Source organism: Meleagris gallopavo, chromosome 1 (assembly GCF_905368555.1).
Source record: "Meleagris gallopavo chromosome 1, MGAL_WU_HG_1.1, whole genome shotgun sequence".
NCBI classification, from domain to species: Eukaryota; Metazoa; Chordata; class Aves; order Galliformes; family Phasianidae; genus Meleagris; species Meleagris gallopavo.
This window is the reverse complement of record NC_139404.1, coordinates 4,393,042-4,409,209: the sequence shown is the minus strand read 5'-3', so window position 1 is coordinate 4,409,209 and position 16,168 is coordinate 4,393,042. Positions and strand designations below refer to the sequence as shown.

Here is a 16,168-nt window from a genome sequence, read left to right as displayed (position 1 = left end):
ACGAGAAAGCAAGGGGTGAAAGGAGGTGGGGGAGAGCCATGGGGAAGTCGGATTTTCTCAGCCCGAAGGCTATCGCTAACCGCATCAAATCCAAAGGGTTGCAGAAGCTGCGTTGGTACTGCCAGATGTGCCAGAAGCAGTGCCGCGATGAGGTGAGGCGGGCGCGGCGCGGTGTTTGGCGCGCGGTCCCCGGCGTTGGGGTCCTCCGTAATCGTAGAATGGCCAGGGCTGGAAGGAACCGCAAGAATCAGGAATCTCCAACCCGCCTGCCTCATGTAGGGCCACCAACCTCCACATTTAGTACTAGACCAGGCTGCCCGGGGCCCCATCCAGTCTGGCCTTGAACACCTCCGTGGACGGGGCATCCACAGCCTCTGTGGGCGGCTTGTTCCAGCACTTCTCCACTCTCTCTGTAAAGAATTTCCCCCTGACATCCAACCTAAATCTCCCCTCCCTCAACTTAAAATCATTTCCCCTTGTCCTGCAGTTATCTACCCTTTCCAAGAGTTGGTTCCCTTCCTGTTTGTAGGCTCCCCGTAGGTACTGAAAGGCTGCAATGAGGTCATCCCGCAGGCTTCTTTTCTCCAGGCTGAACAAACCCAGCTCCCTCAGCCTGTCTTCATAGGGGAAGTAATGGGTGCCAAGCACACTGTGTGGGGTGGGTATGAGCCAAGTGCAGCACCCAGCACTTGGTCTTGTTAAAACTCATCCTATTGGTCTCAGCTCATCCATCCAGCCTGTCCAGATCCCTCTGTAGGGCCTCTGACTTCAAGGGTGCATCCAGACCTCACACTTGTGGAGGTCTGGGATTAGCGATTCACTTTCAGGCAGCATTGGAGAGGGCTCTCGTGCTTCTTTGGGGTGTTCCTGGTCCCTCATGTATGATGGGAAGAGCTGAGTGGGACCTGAGGGGTTCCCAACCACTTGGGGCAGGGCAGGGGGGTTGAAACCAGATGATCTTTCGGGTTCTTTTCAATCAAGACCATTCTATGATTCTGTATATTCCACTAGAATCCCCACTGCTGTGGGAGAAGTGCTTTGGAGGAAGTATGATGGTCCTGAGCTTTCTCCGGGGATGTTCAACCCCACTAGGATGACCGATCAGCCTGGAAAGGGCAGCGGGGTTAGGAATTATTCCATCAGGAGTTTGGGGCAGTTGTGATTTCTCCTGGGAACAAGGTGGGTTCTGGGGCATGCCCCAGGGCTTGCATGTCTGGAGTACAGCAAGGTCTCTTTTCCATCCTTCTGATTCTGTCTGTTTCTTCCCTGCTTCTCCTGTTATGAAGAGATGATTTTTTGTGATGCTTCCCCTTGTTTTCACTTCTCTGTTCACTTGAACCCAGATGCCCATGGGACTTGAGGGTCCTATTCCTTCTTATTTTCACCAGAGCTGTGCTTCAAGACTACCTCCATGTGGGATAACTGTGCTTCTGGTTTTTCATTCTACATGAATAAAGCTTTTAATGTGCTTTTGGAAGAGAAATGTGACTTCCACAAGATCTTATTTGTGTTCTTCATCTGCTGCCCTTTCCCTTTCTCCCAAAGAGGCAAAATCTTTTCTCAGAGATTACAGCAACGAAGCATAATACCTTTACAGCCACATCTTTTTGTAGCGGTGTGGGGATCCCGTGGAAAGAAGTTTGCTGTAAATTTAATTATGTTATGATGAGAGAGTATTATATTAGGTTTAAAAAAAAAAAAAAAAAAGGATATGGCCAAACCTCCAACATCTGAGTACATTTTGGGAAGCTCTTATGACTTTCTCCCTGTATCAGAGGTGGCCAAACTTTTGTAATCCATAGCTTGGTCACTCCTAGGATGCCATCCTCTCATTACGTATGATGTCAGTATTGGCCAGGTAGGGAATCAGCAAGTATTTCCACTTCTTCTTTTGCATGTGTACCTGGATAGATGGTTCTGGATGGACCCGGTGGTGCCACATCTATCTCATTCCACAAGGGAGCAAGAGGACTTCTGTTATGTCCTAGTCAGGAGGAATAGCCAACCTGTGCTATTAGACTGTGGTTGGTTTAGAGTGTTTTGTGTGAATCCTCCAAGAGATTTCACTTAGAAAACATCATTTTAAGTTATTTCTAAAGCTGTGTGTTGCAAATTGAGACAAAAGCAGATAAAATATTTATCTTTATTTTCTAGAATGGCTTCAAATGTCATTGCATGTCTGAATCTCACCAAAGGCAATTACTGCTGGCTTCTGAAAATCCTCAGCAATTCTTGAACTACTTTTCCGAGTAAGTTTGCTATATATTCTTATCCATGTGTCAAATCTGCATGGCTGTACCTCTAAGCCCTGTTATGTTCCACTCAAGATACTTTGTTCTGATGTATTTTAGTGTCAGCTGTTTTATGTAGTGGCTATGTGAAAAGTTTGCTTTTGAAAGCATGTAGGTTTAAGGGAGCTGTGATGTTTAAAAATTGACAGTTTTATCTCATTTAACTTTTTTTAAAATCCCAAATGTGGCAATTTTTACCCCAGATTCTTCTTTTTATCCCAAATTTGATAATTTTATTCCATGTCTGAGTCCTGTTTTAATTTGCTCTTCACTATGAAGTATGTCACTGCTGTGTCTCAGCTAAGTGACTGTCAGAGCCGCAGAATTACAAAGAGCTAAAAGAACCATCACATGGAGATAAGAAGTCAGCAGTATGAGTAGCATCCCACTGTTCCCCTGATCCCTTTGTCCAGCTGACCTACCTGACAGCAGGGCTGACTGGAACTGTCTTCAGTGTGAGGCTGAAGGGAGGCTTTATCTTTAAGCCATTGAATTAGCAGGGAGATGAGTGATCCATCTATCCAGTCTACCACTGCTTCCCTTTGTTCTGCCTCGTGTTTTGTGTCAGTGTTAGTCAACCTTGGGAGATACCTGGTAATGAAATACCAGCAATTAGTGGGAAGTGTTTAGAGTTCATTCTGCCCATTTTATCCCTTTGAAAGGCTATTATCCCTTAGAAGATTAAACTTGTATGTGCATGTACCATACTGTGTTTCTTTGTGTATACAGACTGCACTTCACGCTGTCTTACTGAAGATGGGAAACAGGTGTCTGAATTTCATTGTGCTCTGTTCAAAAGAATTCTCCTGTTTATACTGCAGATAAATTTTCATTATTATTGACAATAGAATATTTCTTTGTATAAGTTTTGTTAAAATACTTTTCTTTATATCCCCTAAGGGAATTCCGAAACGATTTCCTAGAGCTGCTCAGGAGACGATTTGGTAAATATTTTACTGTTTTTCTTTTTTTGTTTTTAATGCCTTTTGGTTTTGTGCAAGAAGTTTTGGTAGGTTTCTCCTGGGTCCCATACTTACATTTAATAATAACTCTGTTTTAGGAACAAAGAGAGTCCACAATAATATTGTGTACAATGAATATATCAGTCACCGAGAACACATCCACATGAATGCAACACAGTGGGAGACACTGACTGATTTTACAAAATGGTTGGGGAGAGAAGGTAAATACTGTTGTTCTGGGTTATGGTATTTGAAAACTATTAGGTAATTGCATTGCTGATGAGTAATCAGTAAGCATTTATGTTAATTCTCCTGTTTCTTTTTTTTCCTTACCCTCCACTCCTGCATATATATTAACACATGTCCAAATAGATTTCTGTACTAAGCAATAGCATTTCCTTATGAAAAGGAGCAGAGATCTGAGATAAATGCATCAATTAAAAACCTTTCCTTGTTTTACCTGTGGTTACTGTATCTGTTGCTGAATTCTAAGTCAACTTCCAACAATTGTCATTTAAAAAGTGTAAACTATGATAGGACATTTCTTACAACTGCAGAATCCCTTAGTATTTGTGGTGACAAGAAGTAGTATATTGTTTTCATTCCTGTCCTAATGAAAGGGTTCAAATCTGAGATCTGCAGTTTTGTGTTCCATGGGAGGAGCAGGGGTTATGTCATACCACAGTGCTGTGTAAGGTTTAAATTGGTTTCAATTGCCTGTGTGCTACAGGATACATTCATGAGTCATAGAGTGTTTGAAAACTCACTCTAATGAGTGCCAGTAACAATAATGTAGCACAGTAAAGTTTTCTATAGTTTGATGCTATTACTATGCAGTGTTTATGTATGTTAGAGTGCTGTTTTCTTCCTTGTTGAAACAATGGGAAGGAAATGTTTTCATCAAGAAGGAAAGTGATACCAAATGTTCCATCCACTTTTGCTACATATTTTGGCCCATTTCCAAATAGAACCAGCTAGCTGAAGGGTATAAACGGTTACTAAAGATAATTTAAAGTCTATTTTAGAAGTCTGGTAAGAGATACATTGTAAAGGTACATCTGCTAAAGTTTTTACATTCTTACAGTGAATGTGGCCTAAGAAAATGATCTTGATGTTTTCTTTGTTATTTTCTTGTTTTTGTTAGTATTCTTATTTTGTCTTGTGTTGGGTTTTTAGGTCTTTGTAAGGTTGATGAGACTCCAAAAGGCTGGTATATCCAATACATTGACAGGGACCCAGAGACCATTCGCAGGCAACAAGAACAAGAGAGAAAGAAGAAACAAGACCTCGATGATGAAGAAAAAACAGCGAAATTCATTGAACAGCAAGTTAGAAGAGGTTTGGAGGGGAAAGAACTGGTGAGGAAAATTATATATCAATCTTCAGCTCAAAAGTCCTCTCGATTAAGTTAATGCTCCTATGATCTTTCCAGTACTATTTCCATTGCAGCCAGCTGGAAGGTGATGAATAATCTTCATGCAGTGGGTTGCGAGCTGATTGCTAGTTCAAACTGGGGAACAGTGGGTATACGTGGCTGCATGGTTGGTTGTTTCTAAACTGAGAAATATTCTTCTCACAGATAATTCTCATGCCCACTTTGCCTACCTTGTTTCAGTTGAAATTGCTGCTTGTTACAGTTCCTCAAATAACCAACTCGATGCTTTTTACAGGAGATAAACATCAAGGTCCTCTTTGGAATCAGTTTCAGAAAAGGAAAGCAGAGGTTTCAGCTCCTTTTAAATTTTATGCTGTTTTGAAATTTATTGGAACTATTCCTCGTGTCTGACTGTATCTAGTCCTAGCCATTTCAGATTTTGATTTAGTCTGTCTTCTCCCCTGCTTAAACCACCACATTACTTCACTTACGCTCTGAATATTCTGTTAAACATTTATGAAAGATGATAACTTACTCTAGAGGAAGACTTGGAGTTGCTTTGTACCTGGCTTACTTTTCTACTAAACGAGTATTAGTTTTCCTAGCAATTTTAAAATACTGAATTTAAGATAGGAGACTAAACAGTAGCCAATGGTGTCCTCATTTATCATATTTCTCAAACTTCTAGGGCTGCAAATAACAAGTATAGTAGGGAGGCTAAGATTACCAGGAAAGCTGAAATAATTAAATCCCCACATGAAAAGTTTTTATTCTGATAGTCCTGCCGTGGAATTTGAGAACTTCTTTGGCGTTATCCCTTGACTTCCATGCACGTTGTTGCCTGGGATTGGGACCTCCCATTTGATTCTGGATATTGATAGATATATTTAAATGCTGTTGTAAACTATTATCTTTTTCTTAATTTAAAACTAATTGAAATTTAAATGGTCTGAGCCTTTGGTACAAAAAATTTGGAAAGATTCCATGATTTTTCCTTTTTTAGATTATCAGTTTGTCCAAAAACCAGTCTAATCATGCTTGTTCAAAATGAGAAAACTTGCAGTAAGGCCACTTTCCTTTGATGCTGAAATTAAACAAGTACAGACGACATCTCTGTAGAGAGTGTTAATTAGACAATTTTGCACAGGAGCCTATAATGAGAAACTCTTTTCAATTTATAATCTTATAAATCAAGCCAGACTGAATATTACAGTTATTAGATAATCTTACTGTAGTCAATAAAATTCAGGCAATCAACGATCACTGAAAAATGTTATCCTGGCTCAGCTATCTGTTTTGCTCTTGAGATCTGTTAAGTTTTCTTTTGGCAGGAGGAGCCAGTCTATACTGAACTGAACAGAGAAAATGAAGAAGAAAAAGGTAACCAGATTTTGATACATGCTGTTTTTTTTGAACTGAAGCTGATTTCGTGATTAAAATGAAATGAGTGCTAAAGCTTGCTCAGTGTTTCATAGAGTGCTTTGAGATGAGTTTCAAAAAGCACTGAAAATAGGAAAATGCAGAGTATTTCTTGCCATTTTTGAAATAATTTGAAATAATTGTTTATTTTAAAAGCTGAACTGTAACATAAAATATAAAACAGTAAGTATTTTTAAATGTACCATCTTTTCCATTATCAGATTGTTAAATTGTAACATCTTTTTTTTTTTTTAGTTGCATTTAATTTAAATAAAGGAGCAAGTACTTCAGTAGCAGCATCTTCAAAAACAAGGTGAGAAAATTATTTAAAGGTAACTCTTGCAACTCTTGCTTACATGTTGGTGGTATTTGTATGTGTAGGAAGATGTATCTTATCTTGCAATATGTGTAGTCTACTGTCTCATCCTATCATGTAATTCGGGAGGAGATCCTAGGTGATGCCATGGTTCCTCTTGTATTTTAAATGGATGAATGTTTATATCTTAAATATTTGCTGTGAGGAGCCTTCTTGAATTCTTTATGGTTCATTCATGACAGATGCCCAGAAATGAACAGGCAGTGATAGTTTCCTCTGGGAAGAGGTAGGTAAGTGAAAGGGAGGATAGGAGATCTAACTGAAGCATTTACAGTGTATTCCATCAAGTCCCAGCTGCCTTCTGTGCATGGATATTCATGACTTTTTAATTTCAGTTCCTAAAAGGTTTGTCTAATTGAAGGTAATATTTTCTCTGATCATCCTTAAAGGAGCTGAATCTTCCTGATGTAAATCTTTGCAAAGCTCATGAATTTAATTGTCATATCACCACAAGCAACACAGGAAAAGGGGATCAATAATGCCAACAATACTTACAGAAGTCAGTGAAACTGTTTGATGAGTAGTACATCTTTTCTTGTAAGGCAATATTGTAATTAAATGCATTGCAAGTAAAGCGAAAGCTTGCTTCTCATCACAAGCTTAGCTTTTAGATAAGATATCTGATGGGATATATGCCAGGCAGAGAATGAGACAATAAAGTAGTTCTTTGCTACTTTAGAGAGACAGATTTCAGGCTTTGAGGAATACTTGTAAATTATTCCTGAGCTTTGAGTTGCGCTTAAGATGAGGCTGAACTTAGCACAAGCACTCACTTGACTAGTTTCAGTGAGGAATACTTAGATCTATTTTTTAAGGCACTTGCAAAAAATTTGTCTGAATGTGGAATCATGTATCAAGAGGCCCAACTTTTTCCTAGCATATGATAGATACTTGTATGTAAAGTTTGTAATGGTAGTGTAGAAGCAAAATTTGGATATCTGCCTCACACTAAAGTGACCAGCCTGTGGTTTTTCCTTCACTGGTGGTTCAGGAGTCACTTCAGTGTTGTATATGGAAACTGCTTCCCAATGTCAGTGTAAAAGTGTGTTCTGCCACTGTGAGACACATTGGCTATTGCTATTACTATATGGCTTGTTTGAGTTCAGTCTGATACCACATCGTGCAACGTGTTGCAGGATTTCCTTGTTTCCCATCCTCTCTGCTCACTGCAGGTGTTGCAGAATCCTGGTCAGGATTCTCTCTTGCATTTCTTGATCAGTGTGCAGAAATTTGGACAAAGAGACCACAGGATGTGACTGCTAGGGCTGAGTTTGACTCTTTCACGGTTGGTCCACATTATTAGTTGTCATTATAGTCGGACCCTTCTCTGCTGTTGTTGATCTTAGACAGTGATGAGTTCCCTGTGGATAGAATCTAATCAAAGCAAACTTTTCTAAAGAAGCACTAAAGCTTACATAATATGCTTTGTTTTGTTTTCTGTAAACCACAGATTTCAATGTAAACTAGTCCTTTCTTGTGCCCAATTCTTTCTTGTGTCCTCTGTACTGATGACATACCTGAGCAGTGCTGGTTGTCTCTCTTTGTCCCAGGATCCCTAATGCACGTGTTAAGTAAGATTTGTTTTAGTACTGACACCTGGGAATCCCTTGATAACCTCACAGATATCTATGTTTTCCTTCTTTAATGTCGTCTTCTTTAACGCCAGGCTTTAATTATGTCATTTATGAGACATTTACATTAATACATTTATTTATGTATTTGCTGCTGGATGTGTGATTTAACGTGCAGTTTCTTCTGGAACTCTGTATAGAGATTATCCTGCCTTCCTCTGAAATACAATTATTTTCCTCTCACGTTTGTTTCTATTGCCCTTTTTGTAACTCACTCCCATTATACATCTCCCTTTGCTAGTATAACCAAAGTCCTCACCACAGAACACAGTCAGAACATGAGAATTGTTCTAAGCTTTAAGAAAATTATCTCACAGCAGCCTTCTTCAACTGTCTGGATGAGAAAACACCTACAATTTTTTACTGCATCCGCGTGGCTTTTATAAAAATTGGCAAACTCAGACTGCTTTTAGACAGTTCTCACTTTACGTAGGTGTTCTCCAATCCCTAAGATGTAACTTTTGTACTAATTGTTCTTTCCTTTTGTAACTCATGGGCTATTTGCCTGTTTTGTATGTGATGGTGAAGGTAGTGTTTATTTTCTGGGTGTGAGAGGATTTCCAGGTCTCAGCTATGTTGGAGACTTGCTCAGTTCTCAGTTTCTCTAAAGTTAAAGGATTGCTCATTTTGATTCAAATATTTAAAATAAACTTGAAAATCTTACTTGCAGACTTTTTTTTTTTTTTTGTCTTTACCATTTAACTCAAGTCCCCAATCAGCTCTTAGCTTTTGCACTGGTGAACTGACCATTAGATTGTTTTTGTTCTGCTGGACTGCTAGCAGCAAGCATCAGTGAGCATGGAACTTACACCTCAAGGAGATCAGTTCTAACTGCAAAGCACAGTCCTGGAAAAGGTAGCATGTGAGGTCTGGAAGGTGATTTGCACAACTGAAATCAAATAGATCAGCACACCTTTTTGTACAACCAGTTCTTCAAATGCATCTTGGTAGAGAGGACAATTTGAGGTCTGCTGTGAAAACGCTGTCTTTCTCTTCCAGCAGCATCCTTGGACCAAGTGCACTGAAGATGGCAGAAGGAGCAGTTAAAAGAAAAGAATCAGCTCATAGCTCTGGTCAGTCCAAAGAGAAAAAGAAGAAATCTGCACTGGATGAGATTATGGAGGTAACAATTGTGCAAGGATTTCTGACTTTATAATCCCATGCCTGTGGCAGTGAGGCTACTTTTCCAGGGCTTCCCTTTGAAACGATCTCAGACCTCCAATTCTTGTGGAATTCAGACTTTCGTGTCTTTCTGGGCATTCTTCCCATTTAAAATTGGTTTCTGCTGCTCATCCGTGCTTATTGCCTTGACAATCCAGATGTTGGAAGTAAAGGAATACAGATTTTGAAAGAGAAGAAAATACCTAGAATCACTTGACAAAAATAAATGTAAATCTCCCATCATTTTGTCATGGATTCCTAGATCTCACCAGGTTGATTTCTGTGCAGAAAACACACGCTGACCTACCCTTCTTGTTTTTTTCCTCAACCTGATGTGGGTCTGGAGAATTTGTTCAGATTTTTGAAGGCATGGGAAGGCTGCAGTGAAGGGAGAAAATAAATGATGCTTATTTGTTGTTCTGTAGCTTGAAGAAGAGAAGAAAAGAACATCTCGAACAGACTACTGGTTGCAGCCAGTAAGTATCTTAGAAGTAATAATATACAACCAATTCTGCATGTCTGCAGTTGCTAGTGATTGAGTTATGTAAAGATCCTGAAGCAGATTCCAAGCTTATTTCACTCATTTTCCAAGCTGCCAAATGTGAAAAATTACTTTATCTGATGATTGGGGTTAGAGTGACTCCAGCATGTAATTACTTTACACCGTGTATTTGCTTGTGTGTTTTGGAATGTTAATCTTTTTTTTCTTCCATCTAATTGTCTAGGAAATCATTGTAAAAATTGTCACAAAGAAGCTCGGAGAGAAGTATCACAAGAAGAAGGCAGTTGTTAAGGTAAAGTGTGCAAATGGAAGCATGTGGCTTTGGCTAGGTTTTCTGGTACCAGATGACTTCCAGAGTCAGAATTGTGCTCAGCCTTAAGTCTACACTGAAAGGAACTGTGATGTAACTTTACTGGAACTTTTTTTGTGTGTCTGTTTTTTGTCCTGTACAGCTTATCCTATTAACATATCCATAATGAGTAATAATCACTTTTTCAATGTGACGTGACCAAGAGCAGTGCAGTTGTATTTTAATTTGAGACTAGTCAGTGTTGCACAAATATTTGTGCTGCATACTGCCCTTTGAGCAAGATCCTCTTTGTGTACAAAATCTTCAGTCTGTAAGCCTTGTTCTGTTGTTTAGATGTGGTTTCTTTTAGCCGCTGCCAGTGAAATGATGTTGTACCACGTAGTCCAAGGCTCAACAGTCTCTGGCAAGAGTGCAGAAGACAACATCTAGGTGTGTTTTGAATGATTGACAGCAGTGCATAGAACTTAAAATCACAGCTTTTTTGGCAAGTATCTGAGCAGGTTTTGAGTTCTAGTGGCTGTCTTCCACTGAGCTGTAAATCTGGGAGGTTGGACATGCTAGGTGCAAAGATGATCAGTGACATTTGTCTTCATTGAGAGGCCTTATTGCTGTTCTCCATGTGCGACTTCAAGCCAGTTTATCCTCCCGTGAGGGAAAGAAGCCTCTAATTTACTCTCTGAATTTGAGAGGATAGCTAAGATAACTGATCTGAAGGTTGACAAAACTTCCAGACAACACTAATAACTTTAGTGGTCTTAGTTTACAAAGGAGATCAGTCATTGATTTTTAAGAGGAGCCCCTTTAATCTAGCCTTAACTTCAGAGTAGGGTCAGCCAGCACTTTGTGGAGGCTGGATGCCTTTAGGGCATCTCAGAAGTCTTCAGTGCTTTTGAAAATGTACAAGTGTATTCTGAAGTTCCTGAATTTGGTAATTTTGAATATGTAAATTTAGAGAATTATTTTTTATGTTCTAGTCACTGATTAGCCTCTACCTTTTACAATAGGAGGTGATCGACAAATATACAGCAGTTGTGAAAATGATTGATTCTGGAGACAAACTGAAGCTTGATCAGACGCATCTGGAGACTGTAATACCAGCACCAGGTATGGCTGTTTGTGTTCTTTATTTTTCAGCTTAGCTGTCACAGCATAACTTAAATTTAAGTTCTTTTAAACTGTAAAACAACCACTTAAAACTACCTTAACAGTAGCTGTGTTGTTCCTGGGACAGCATTTCATAAGCTAGTCTGGACACTCACCATGTATATTCTGGTTACTTTCTGGGGAAATATTGCATTGTTTCTTCTTTGAGTCTTCATAATCTCTTCTTGTAAGAATATTATCTTCTAAGAAAATAGAAGTGCTTCATGATTCAATTCATTTGACTACATGAAAGCATCTCTCTTCAGCTGCCAGGAAGCCTCTCAGGGAGCACTCTGTAGCTCTTAGTCATATTTATCCTGTGTCTTCCTTCCAAATCCTGCCTCAGATAGCTGTAGGTACTTGGCAAAACATAACTCTTGTTTGATTCACTTGTATTTCTTTGACTGTAGCATACTAAGGTTTCCGTGTAACATCTGATCAGTATTTGAGGGAACATTCAGGGTAGCAGTAAGCAGAGCACTGTCAGCATAGAGAGAAACAAGACGTAGGATCTTGAGATTTTCCATCAGATGTGCTATATTCTGCATCTTCAGCTGGTGAATAGCCAGTTGATAGTGGCACAATAGTACAGGTGAGCTTTGCCCACACTTACACTAGAATTGATGCCCTATAGAACTGCCTAGGTGAGACAGAAGAAAGAAAGAAAGCATGCTGAGCAATTAGTATATTGAATAGGACATGAGGGAATTAAGTTTGACTTCTTTGACGCTGTCCCACACGACATCCTGGTAGCCACATTAAATGGATTTGATGGGTGGGCTACTCACTGGATAAGGAATTGGCTGAATGGCCACTCAGAGAGTTGCAGTCAGTGGCTCAGTGTCCATGTGGAGACTGGTGATGAGTGGCATTCCTCAGGGATCAGTGCAGGGTCCGGTGCTTTTTAACATCTTTGTGGACAGTGGGATCGAGTGCACCCTCAGCAAGTTTGGACAGGCTGAGAGGGCTGGGGCTCTTCAACCTGGAGAAGGCTTCAAGGGGACCTTATAGCAGCCTTCCAGTATCTGAGGGGGGCCGACCGGAGAACTGGGGAGGGACCTTTTGTAAGGGCAGGTAGAATGAGGGGATATTGCTTTAAAATGGAAGAGGGTAGATTTAGAGTAAATATTAGGAAGAAATTCTTTAATGTGAGGGTTTTGAGGCACTGGAACAGGTTGCTGAGCAAGGTTGTGGATGCCCCCTCTCTGGAAGCATTCAAGGTCAGGCTGCATGGGGCTTTGAGCAACCTGGTCTAGAGGGAAGTATCCCTGCCTGTAGCAGAGGATTGGAACTGGATGATCTTAAAGGTCCCTTCCAACCCAAACCATTCTGATTCTATGATTCTTTCCCTGATGTAGTTTGAGTGGCTTCTGCTGTAGTGCCAGCATAGCCTAGAGTGGTAAACTTCAGTGCACTTTGTAAAGTGGGCAGGGTGTGAGGCATAGCTGAGAATCGCTTGCTGGGGCTTGAAGAGAAACTTCTCCCTCAACTGTCATTGAAGCTGAACACAACTCCATCAAAGGAAATTTTTCCTATTTCTCATTTCAGGAAAGAAAGTTATGGTATTAAATGGTGGTTACAGGGGAAATGAAGGCATCCTGGAATCTATCAATGAGAAGAAATTTTCAGCAACAATCATCATTGACTCTGTAAGTATAAAAAAATAACCTGGAAGATCTAGTTTGCATACAGCACTTTTCATCTGTATGTTGGAGAGCTTTCACAAAGAAAGATGCTATTATTAATCCTGTTTTACAGGTGGGATTTATAGTACAAAATGCTGTTCTCAGCCACTTATTTCCAACCAGTAGGAGAACAGTTGCTTGTTCTCCACTGCAGAGTAGTGCTGTGCTGTTTGCCTCTTAAAATATGCCAAGATGCTGAATTTGGCGAGTTTTTAACTGGACAGAGACTAGCAAAATATTTTGTGTGTTTATTTTGAATATAGCTGTACTTGCACTACTTTGTGGGAAGATAAAAAATGTGAAAAATGCACGGAGGTGATTTTTCTCCTCCCTTTATTAGACTGAACATAGGGCTCTATATTCTTATCCATTGTCTTGTTTGTAACTAACAATTACATTGGTGGTTTGGGTGTTTTTTGTTAGTTTCTGTATTTGTTTGTTTTGTTTGTCTCACCTTTCTCTGGGCTAAAATTGGTCCATATGAACACCTTCGTGTCTATGGCTTTTTTTTGCTCTCTGCAAAATTGTCTTTAAATTCACTGGTATAAGTAGGGGGGGTACTGCCTTGAAGACAAATCTCTCAAACACAACTTGCTGGAGAGAGGCTCTATTAGGATGCCATTCAAAGAAGGGCTGCTGAAACTCAGAGAATTTACTTGAGGAGTGATTGTGGGAGGTATCCTAAACACAGAAGGAGTTTTGATTGGAGCCAAGGCTCATGATATGTTAGTCTTGAAAGCAAGGCTCTTTTTTCTCTAGTTTTGATGCACTTAGATATAGAGGTTACTTCTTTCGACATGAACTCCAAATCTATAAATTAAAAACAGAAGAAACCACCCAGAACCCAAAATTCTGTAGTTTTTTGAATGCATTCTGCTACGTATCCCCTGTACAATAGGCAGCATACACTCATATTTTGGCTTTTGGACAGAACTCTTAAACAGAAAAGTAGCTGTTGAGCTTTTACTGTGCACAGCACTGTGTAATACTATTAATGCCTGGGATATCTAATACTGTTCACTTCGTTTCTGCTCCTTAAAGAATGCTAAATGTGGCAAGATTTGATACAGCTCCTTTAGCTATGTTACTTTAAGTTCTCTATTGGGAAATTCAACAAACAAGTTTGTATTTTGATTTTACTTTTTACAATCTGTTCTTTTCCAGGGGCCTTTGAAAGGACGCCGAGTTGAAGGGATCCAGTATGAAGACATTTCCAAACTTGCCTGAGGTGCTTATTATGTATCAGAGAAGATTTTGGTTCCTCAAACCATCTTCCTGGCTTCTTGTGGGCAGACACAGGAGACTCTACTATGTCAGGGTTTTAACTTTGTGTGTATATGTATCTATAATGTATATAGAGAATAACCAAGAGCAAATTGAATTTATTTAAAGATCACTATAGATTTGTTACATAAAATGTTTGTGGAAATTTTAATGGTGGAAATACTCCATCTGATCCTTTCTCAAAGTTTTTTTTTAATAATTTTTCAGTTTCATTTTGCAAAATACAACAGCTGCAAGTTGGAGTATCTTCTTTACTGAAGTATGAGTGAAATATTGTAGGACAGAGAACTGTCCACAGCAGCTGCTTGAGGCAAGCAATGTGTGTTGGGGCCAATGGATTTTAAACAGCAGATTTTCAATTTGCAGCCAAAACAGTTCTGGCTGGAGGAAGAAGGGAAAGGATTAAGAGAATAGCAGAAGGTAACAGGGATTCTTCTCCTGGATTTTGTAAGAAGGGTCTGCTTTATTAAGTGTTGTCACCAAATTATTTTTAGTTAACTTATCAGCTGTAGTAGAATCCACATAATTAAATTTCCATCACCTCGTTCTCAGGGCTCCTAATAATGCTTATACACAACTTATCTGCTTATGGGCTCCAAGATGGATGTTTCTTGTGGGGCTTCTAGCATTCCTGCCTATGTCTGTGCAGATATGAACTGGCAATTGCTGTTTTGGTTTTCCAGAGCATTTTCCCTTGTCCATAGTTCCATTGTTTTCCCCTGCACTGCTGTGGATGCTCAATGAATAACATTACTTTTTAATTTTTAAAAAAATGTCACATTTTATACAGTATTTTATTTTTAAGGAATGTTCAGGAATAAACATAAACTTATCTTAGGTCAGAGCTTTCCTAATCAGCCTTTTAAACACATGGGGCAGCGCTCTGTTCTTTTATATCCACTGAAGAGCACAGTAAAATGGCCAACTGGTGTACCTGCCTTATTTTTGTAAAAGAAAGGTGCAAGTTTTCCCAACCAAAATACAGACCATCACCTGTGGTTCAGACTGCCTTTGGTGGTTATTGTGTGTGTCTGGAATTTGATGGCAAGAAAACTGATAATCCTGTGCCTTCCAGAGCTGATCTTAGCTGTGTGGAGCTGCTGTGTTGACTACTGTGGAGCTGAGACCTAGGAAGTTGGGGAAGGTGAGAAGAGGTAACCAATGCTCATTTGGGAAAGGTAGTTTTATTTCCCTGCAAACTCAGCAGTGTTGTGTGGTTGAGCAAAATTCCTTTGGAAAGACTGCATTTTTTTCATAAAGAAAAGGCACTCAGCCCTTTCCTTAATGAGCTGAATTGAACAGGATGCTGTTGTGGATGTGTACCCCAGTTCTAGTGCAGTCTAAAAGTTCAGGTCACCAGCATCAAATTCACTGTTGCTTGTCCCTTGCTTTACCTCAGAGAACCATGATTCGTGGTTTCCAGGGGACCCCTGCAGGAAAACTGAAAGACTGCAGAGGTTGAGTGAAAGAGTTGCAGTCTGGAATAACCTCACAGGAGGATTTGAATGACTTTCCAGGGATCCCAGGCACAAATACAAGTCAAGCAGTAATGCAGTATCTAAAAATTGAACAATTATGCAGGAAGGAACTTAAGGCAGAAGACATGCATACGCTTCTGAGAATTGCTCTGACTCAGCATGCATTAATCCACACACTCCTGACAACAAAACTGGGGGAAGGATGCATGCCAGTCTTTGGTTCACAGGCAAAGGACACCAAAGTACAGGAAGGCAAGTAGATAACTGGAGTGCCTGTCCTACATTAGGGCTGCTGAGAAGAATCTGGTCAGCATTTTATTATTTTTTTTCCTAAGGTTGCCTGTGAAAGCAGAGTTTTAAATCCAACTCTAGGTACATACATGTGTATGGTTTTTCACTACTGATGTCATTTTTTACTTTTGAAAAGTATGACACCTTTTGGGAACTGATCCCCCTGGAAGCGAAGCTTTTAGTACTGCTGGTGACTTCTATGTAGTCTGAATTCCAGGCTCTTTATCCTACTTCCCCAGTTCTGTATCTAGGTGAGAATT

At 39.8% G+C, this 16,168-nt stretch overlaps 1 protein-coding gene across 2 annotated transcripts; it reads left to right on the top strand.

Moving 5' to 3' along the window:
• The first annotated feature begins 16 nt into the window (after nt 1-16).
• On the top strand, nt 17-14,290 carry KIN (Kin17 DNA and RNA binding protein). 2 transcript variants are annotated; one of them, XM_010714164.4, is made up of 13 exons: nt 17-152; nt 2,155-2,249; nt 3,192-3,235; nt 3,352-3,474; nt 4,430-4,611; nt 5,960-6,008; nt 6,303-6,360; nt 9,057-9,177; nt 9,641-9,691; nt 9,941-10,009; nt 11,032-11,131; nt 12,719-12,819; nt 14,020-14,290. In XM_010714164.4, exons 1-13 carry the CDS (start codon nt 39-41, stop codon nt 14,080-14,082), a joined length of 1,170 nt encoding a protein of 389 aa, XP_010712466.1. In that variant the 5' UTR covers nt 17-38; the 3' UTR covers nt 14,083-14,290. The 2 variants fall into 2 exon arrangements, with proteins under 2 accessions (XP_010712466.1, XP_010712412.1); XM_010714110.4 differs by having other exon boundaries at nt 9,054-9,177.
• The last annotated feature ends 1,878 nt before the right edge of the window (nt 14,291-16,168 follow it).

Bases quoted from the DNA above. Each gene is read 5' to 3' on its own strand.
- KIN (XM_010714110.4), top strand. From the start codon at position 39: ATGGGGAAGTCGGATTTTCTCAGCCCGAAGGCTATCGCTAACCGCATC. The intron at 3,236-3,351 runs GTAAATATTTTA...ACTCTGTTTTAG, and splicing joins GCTGCTCAGGAGACGATTTG to GAACAAAGAGAGTCCACAAT. The intron at 10,010-11,031 runs GTAAAGTGTGCA...CTTTTACAATAG, and splicing joins AGAAGAAGGCAGTTGTTAAG to GAGGTGATCGACAAATATAC.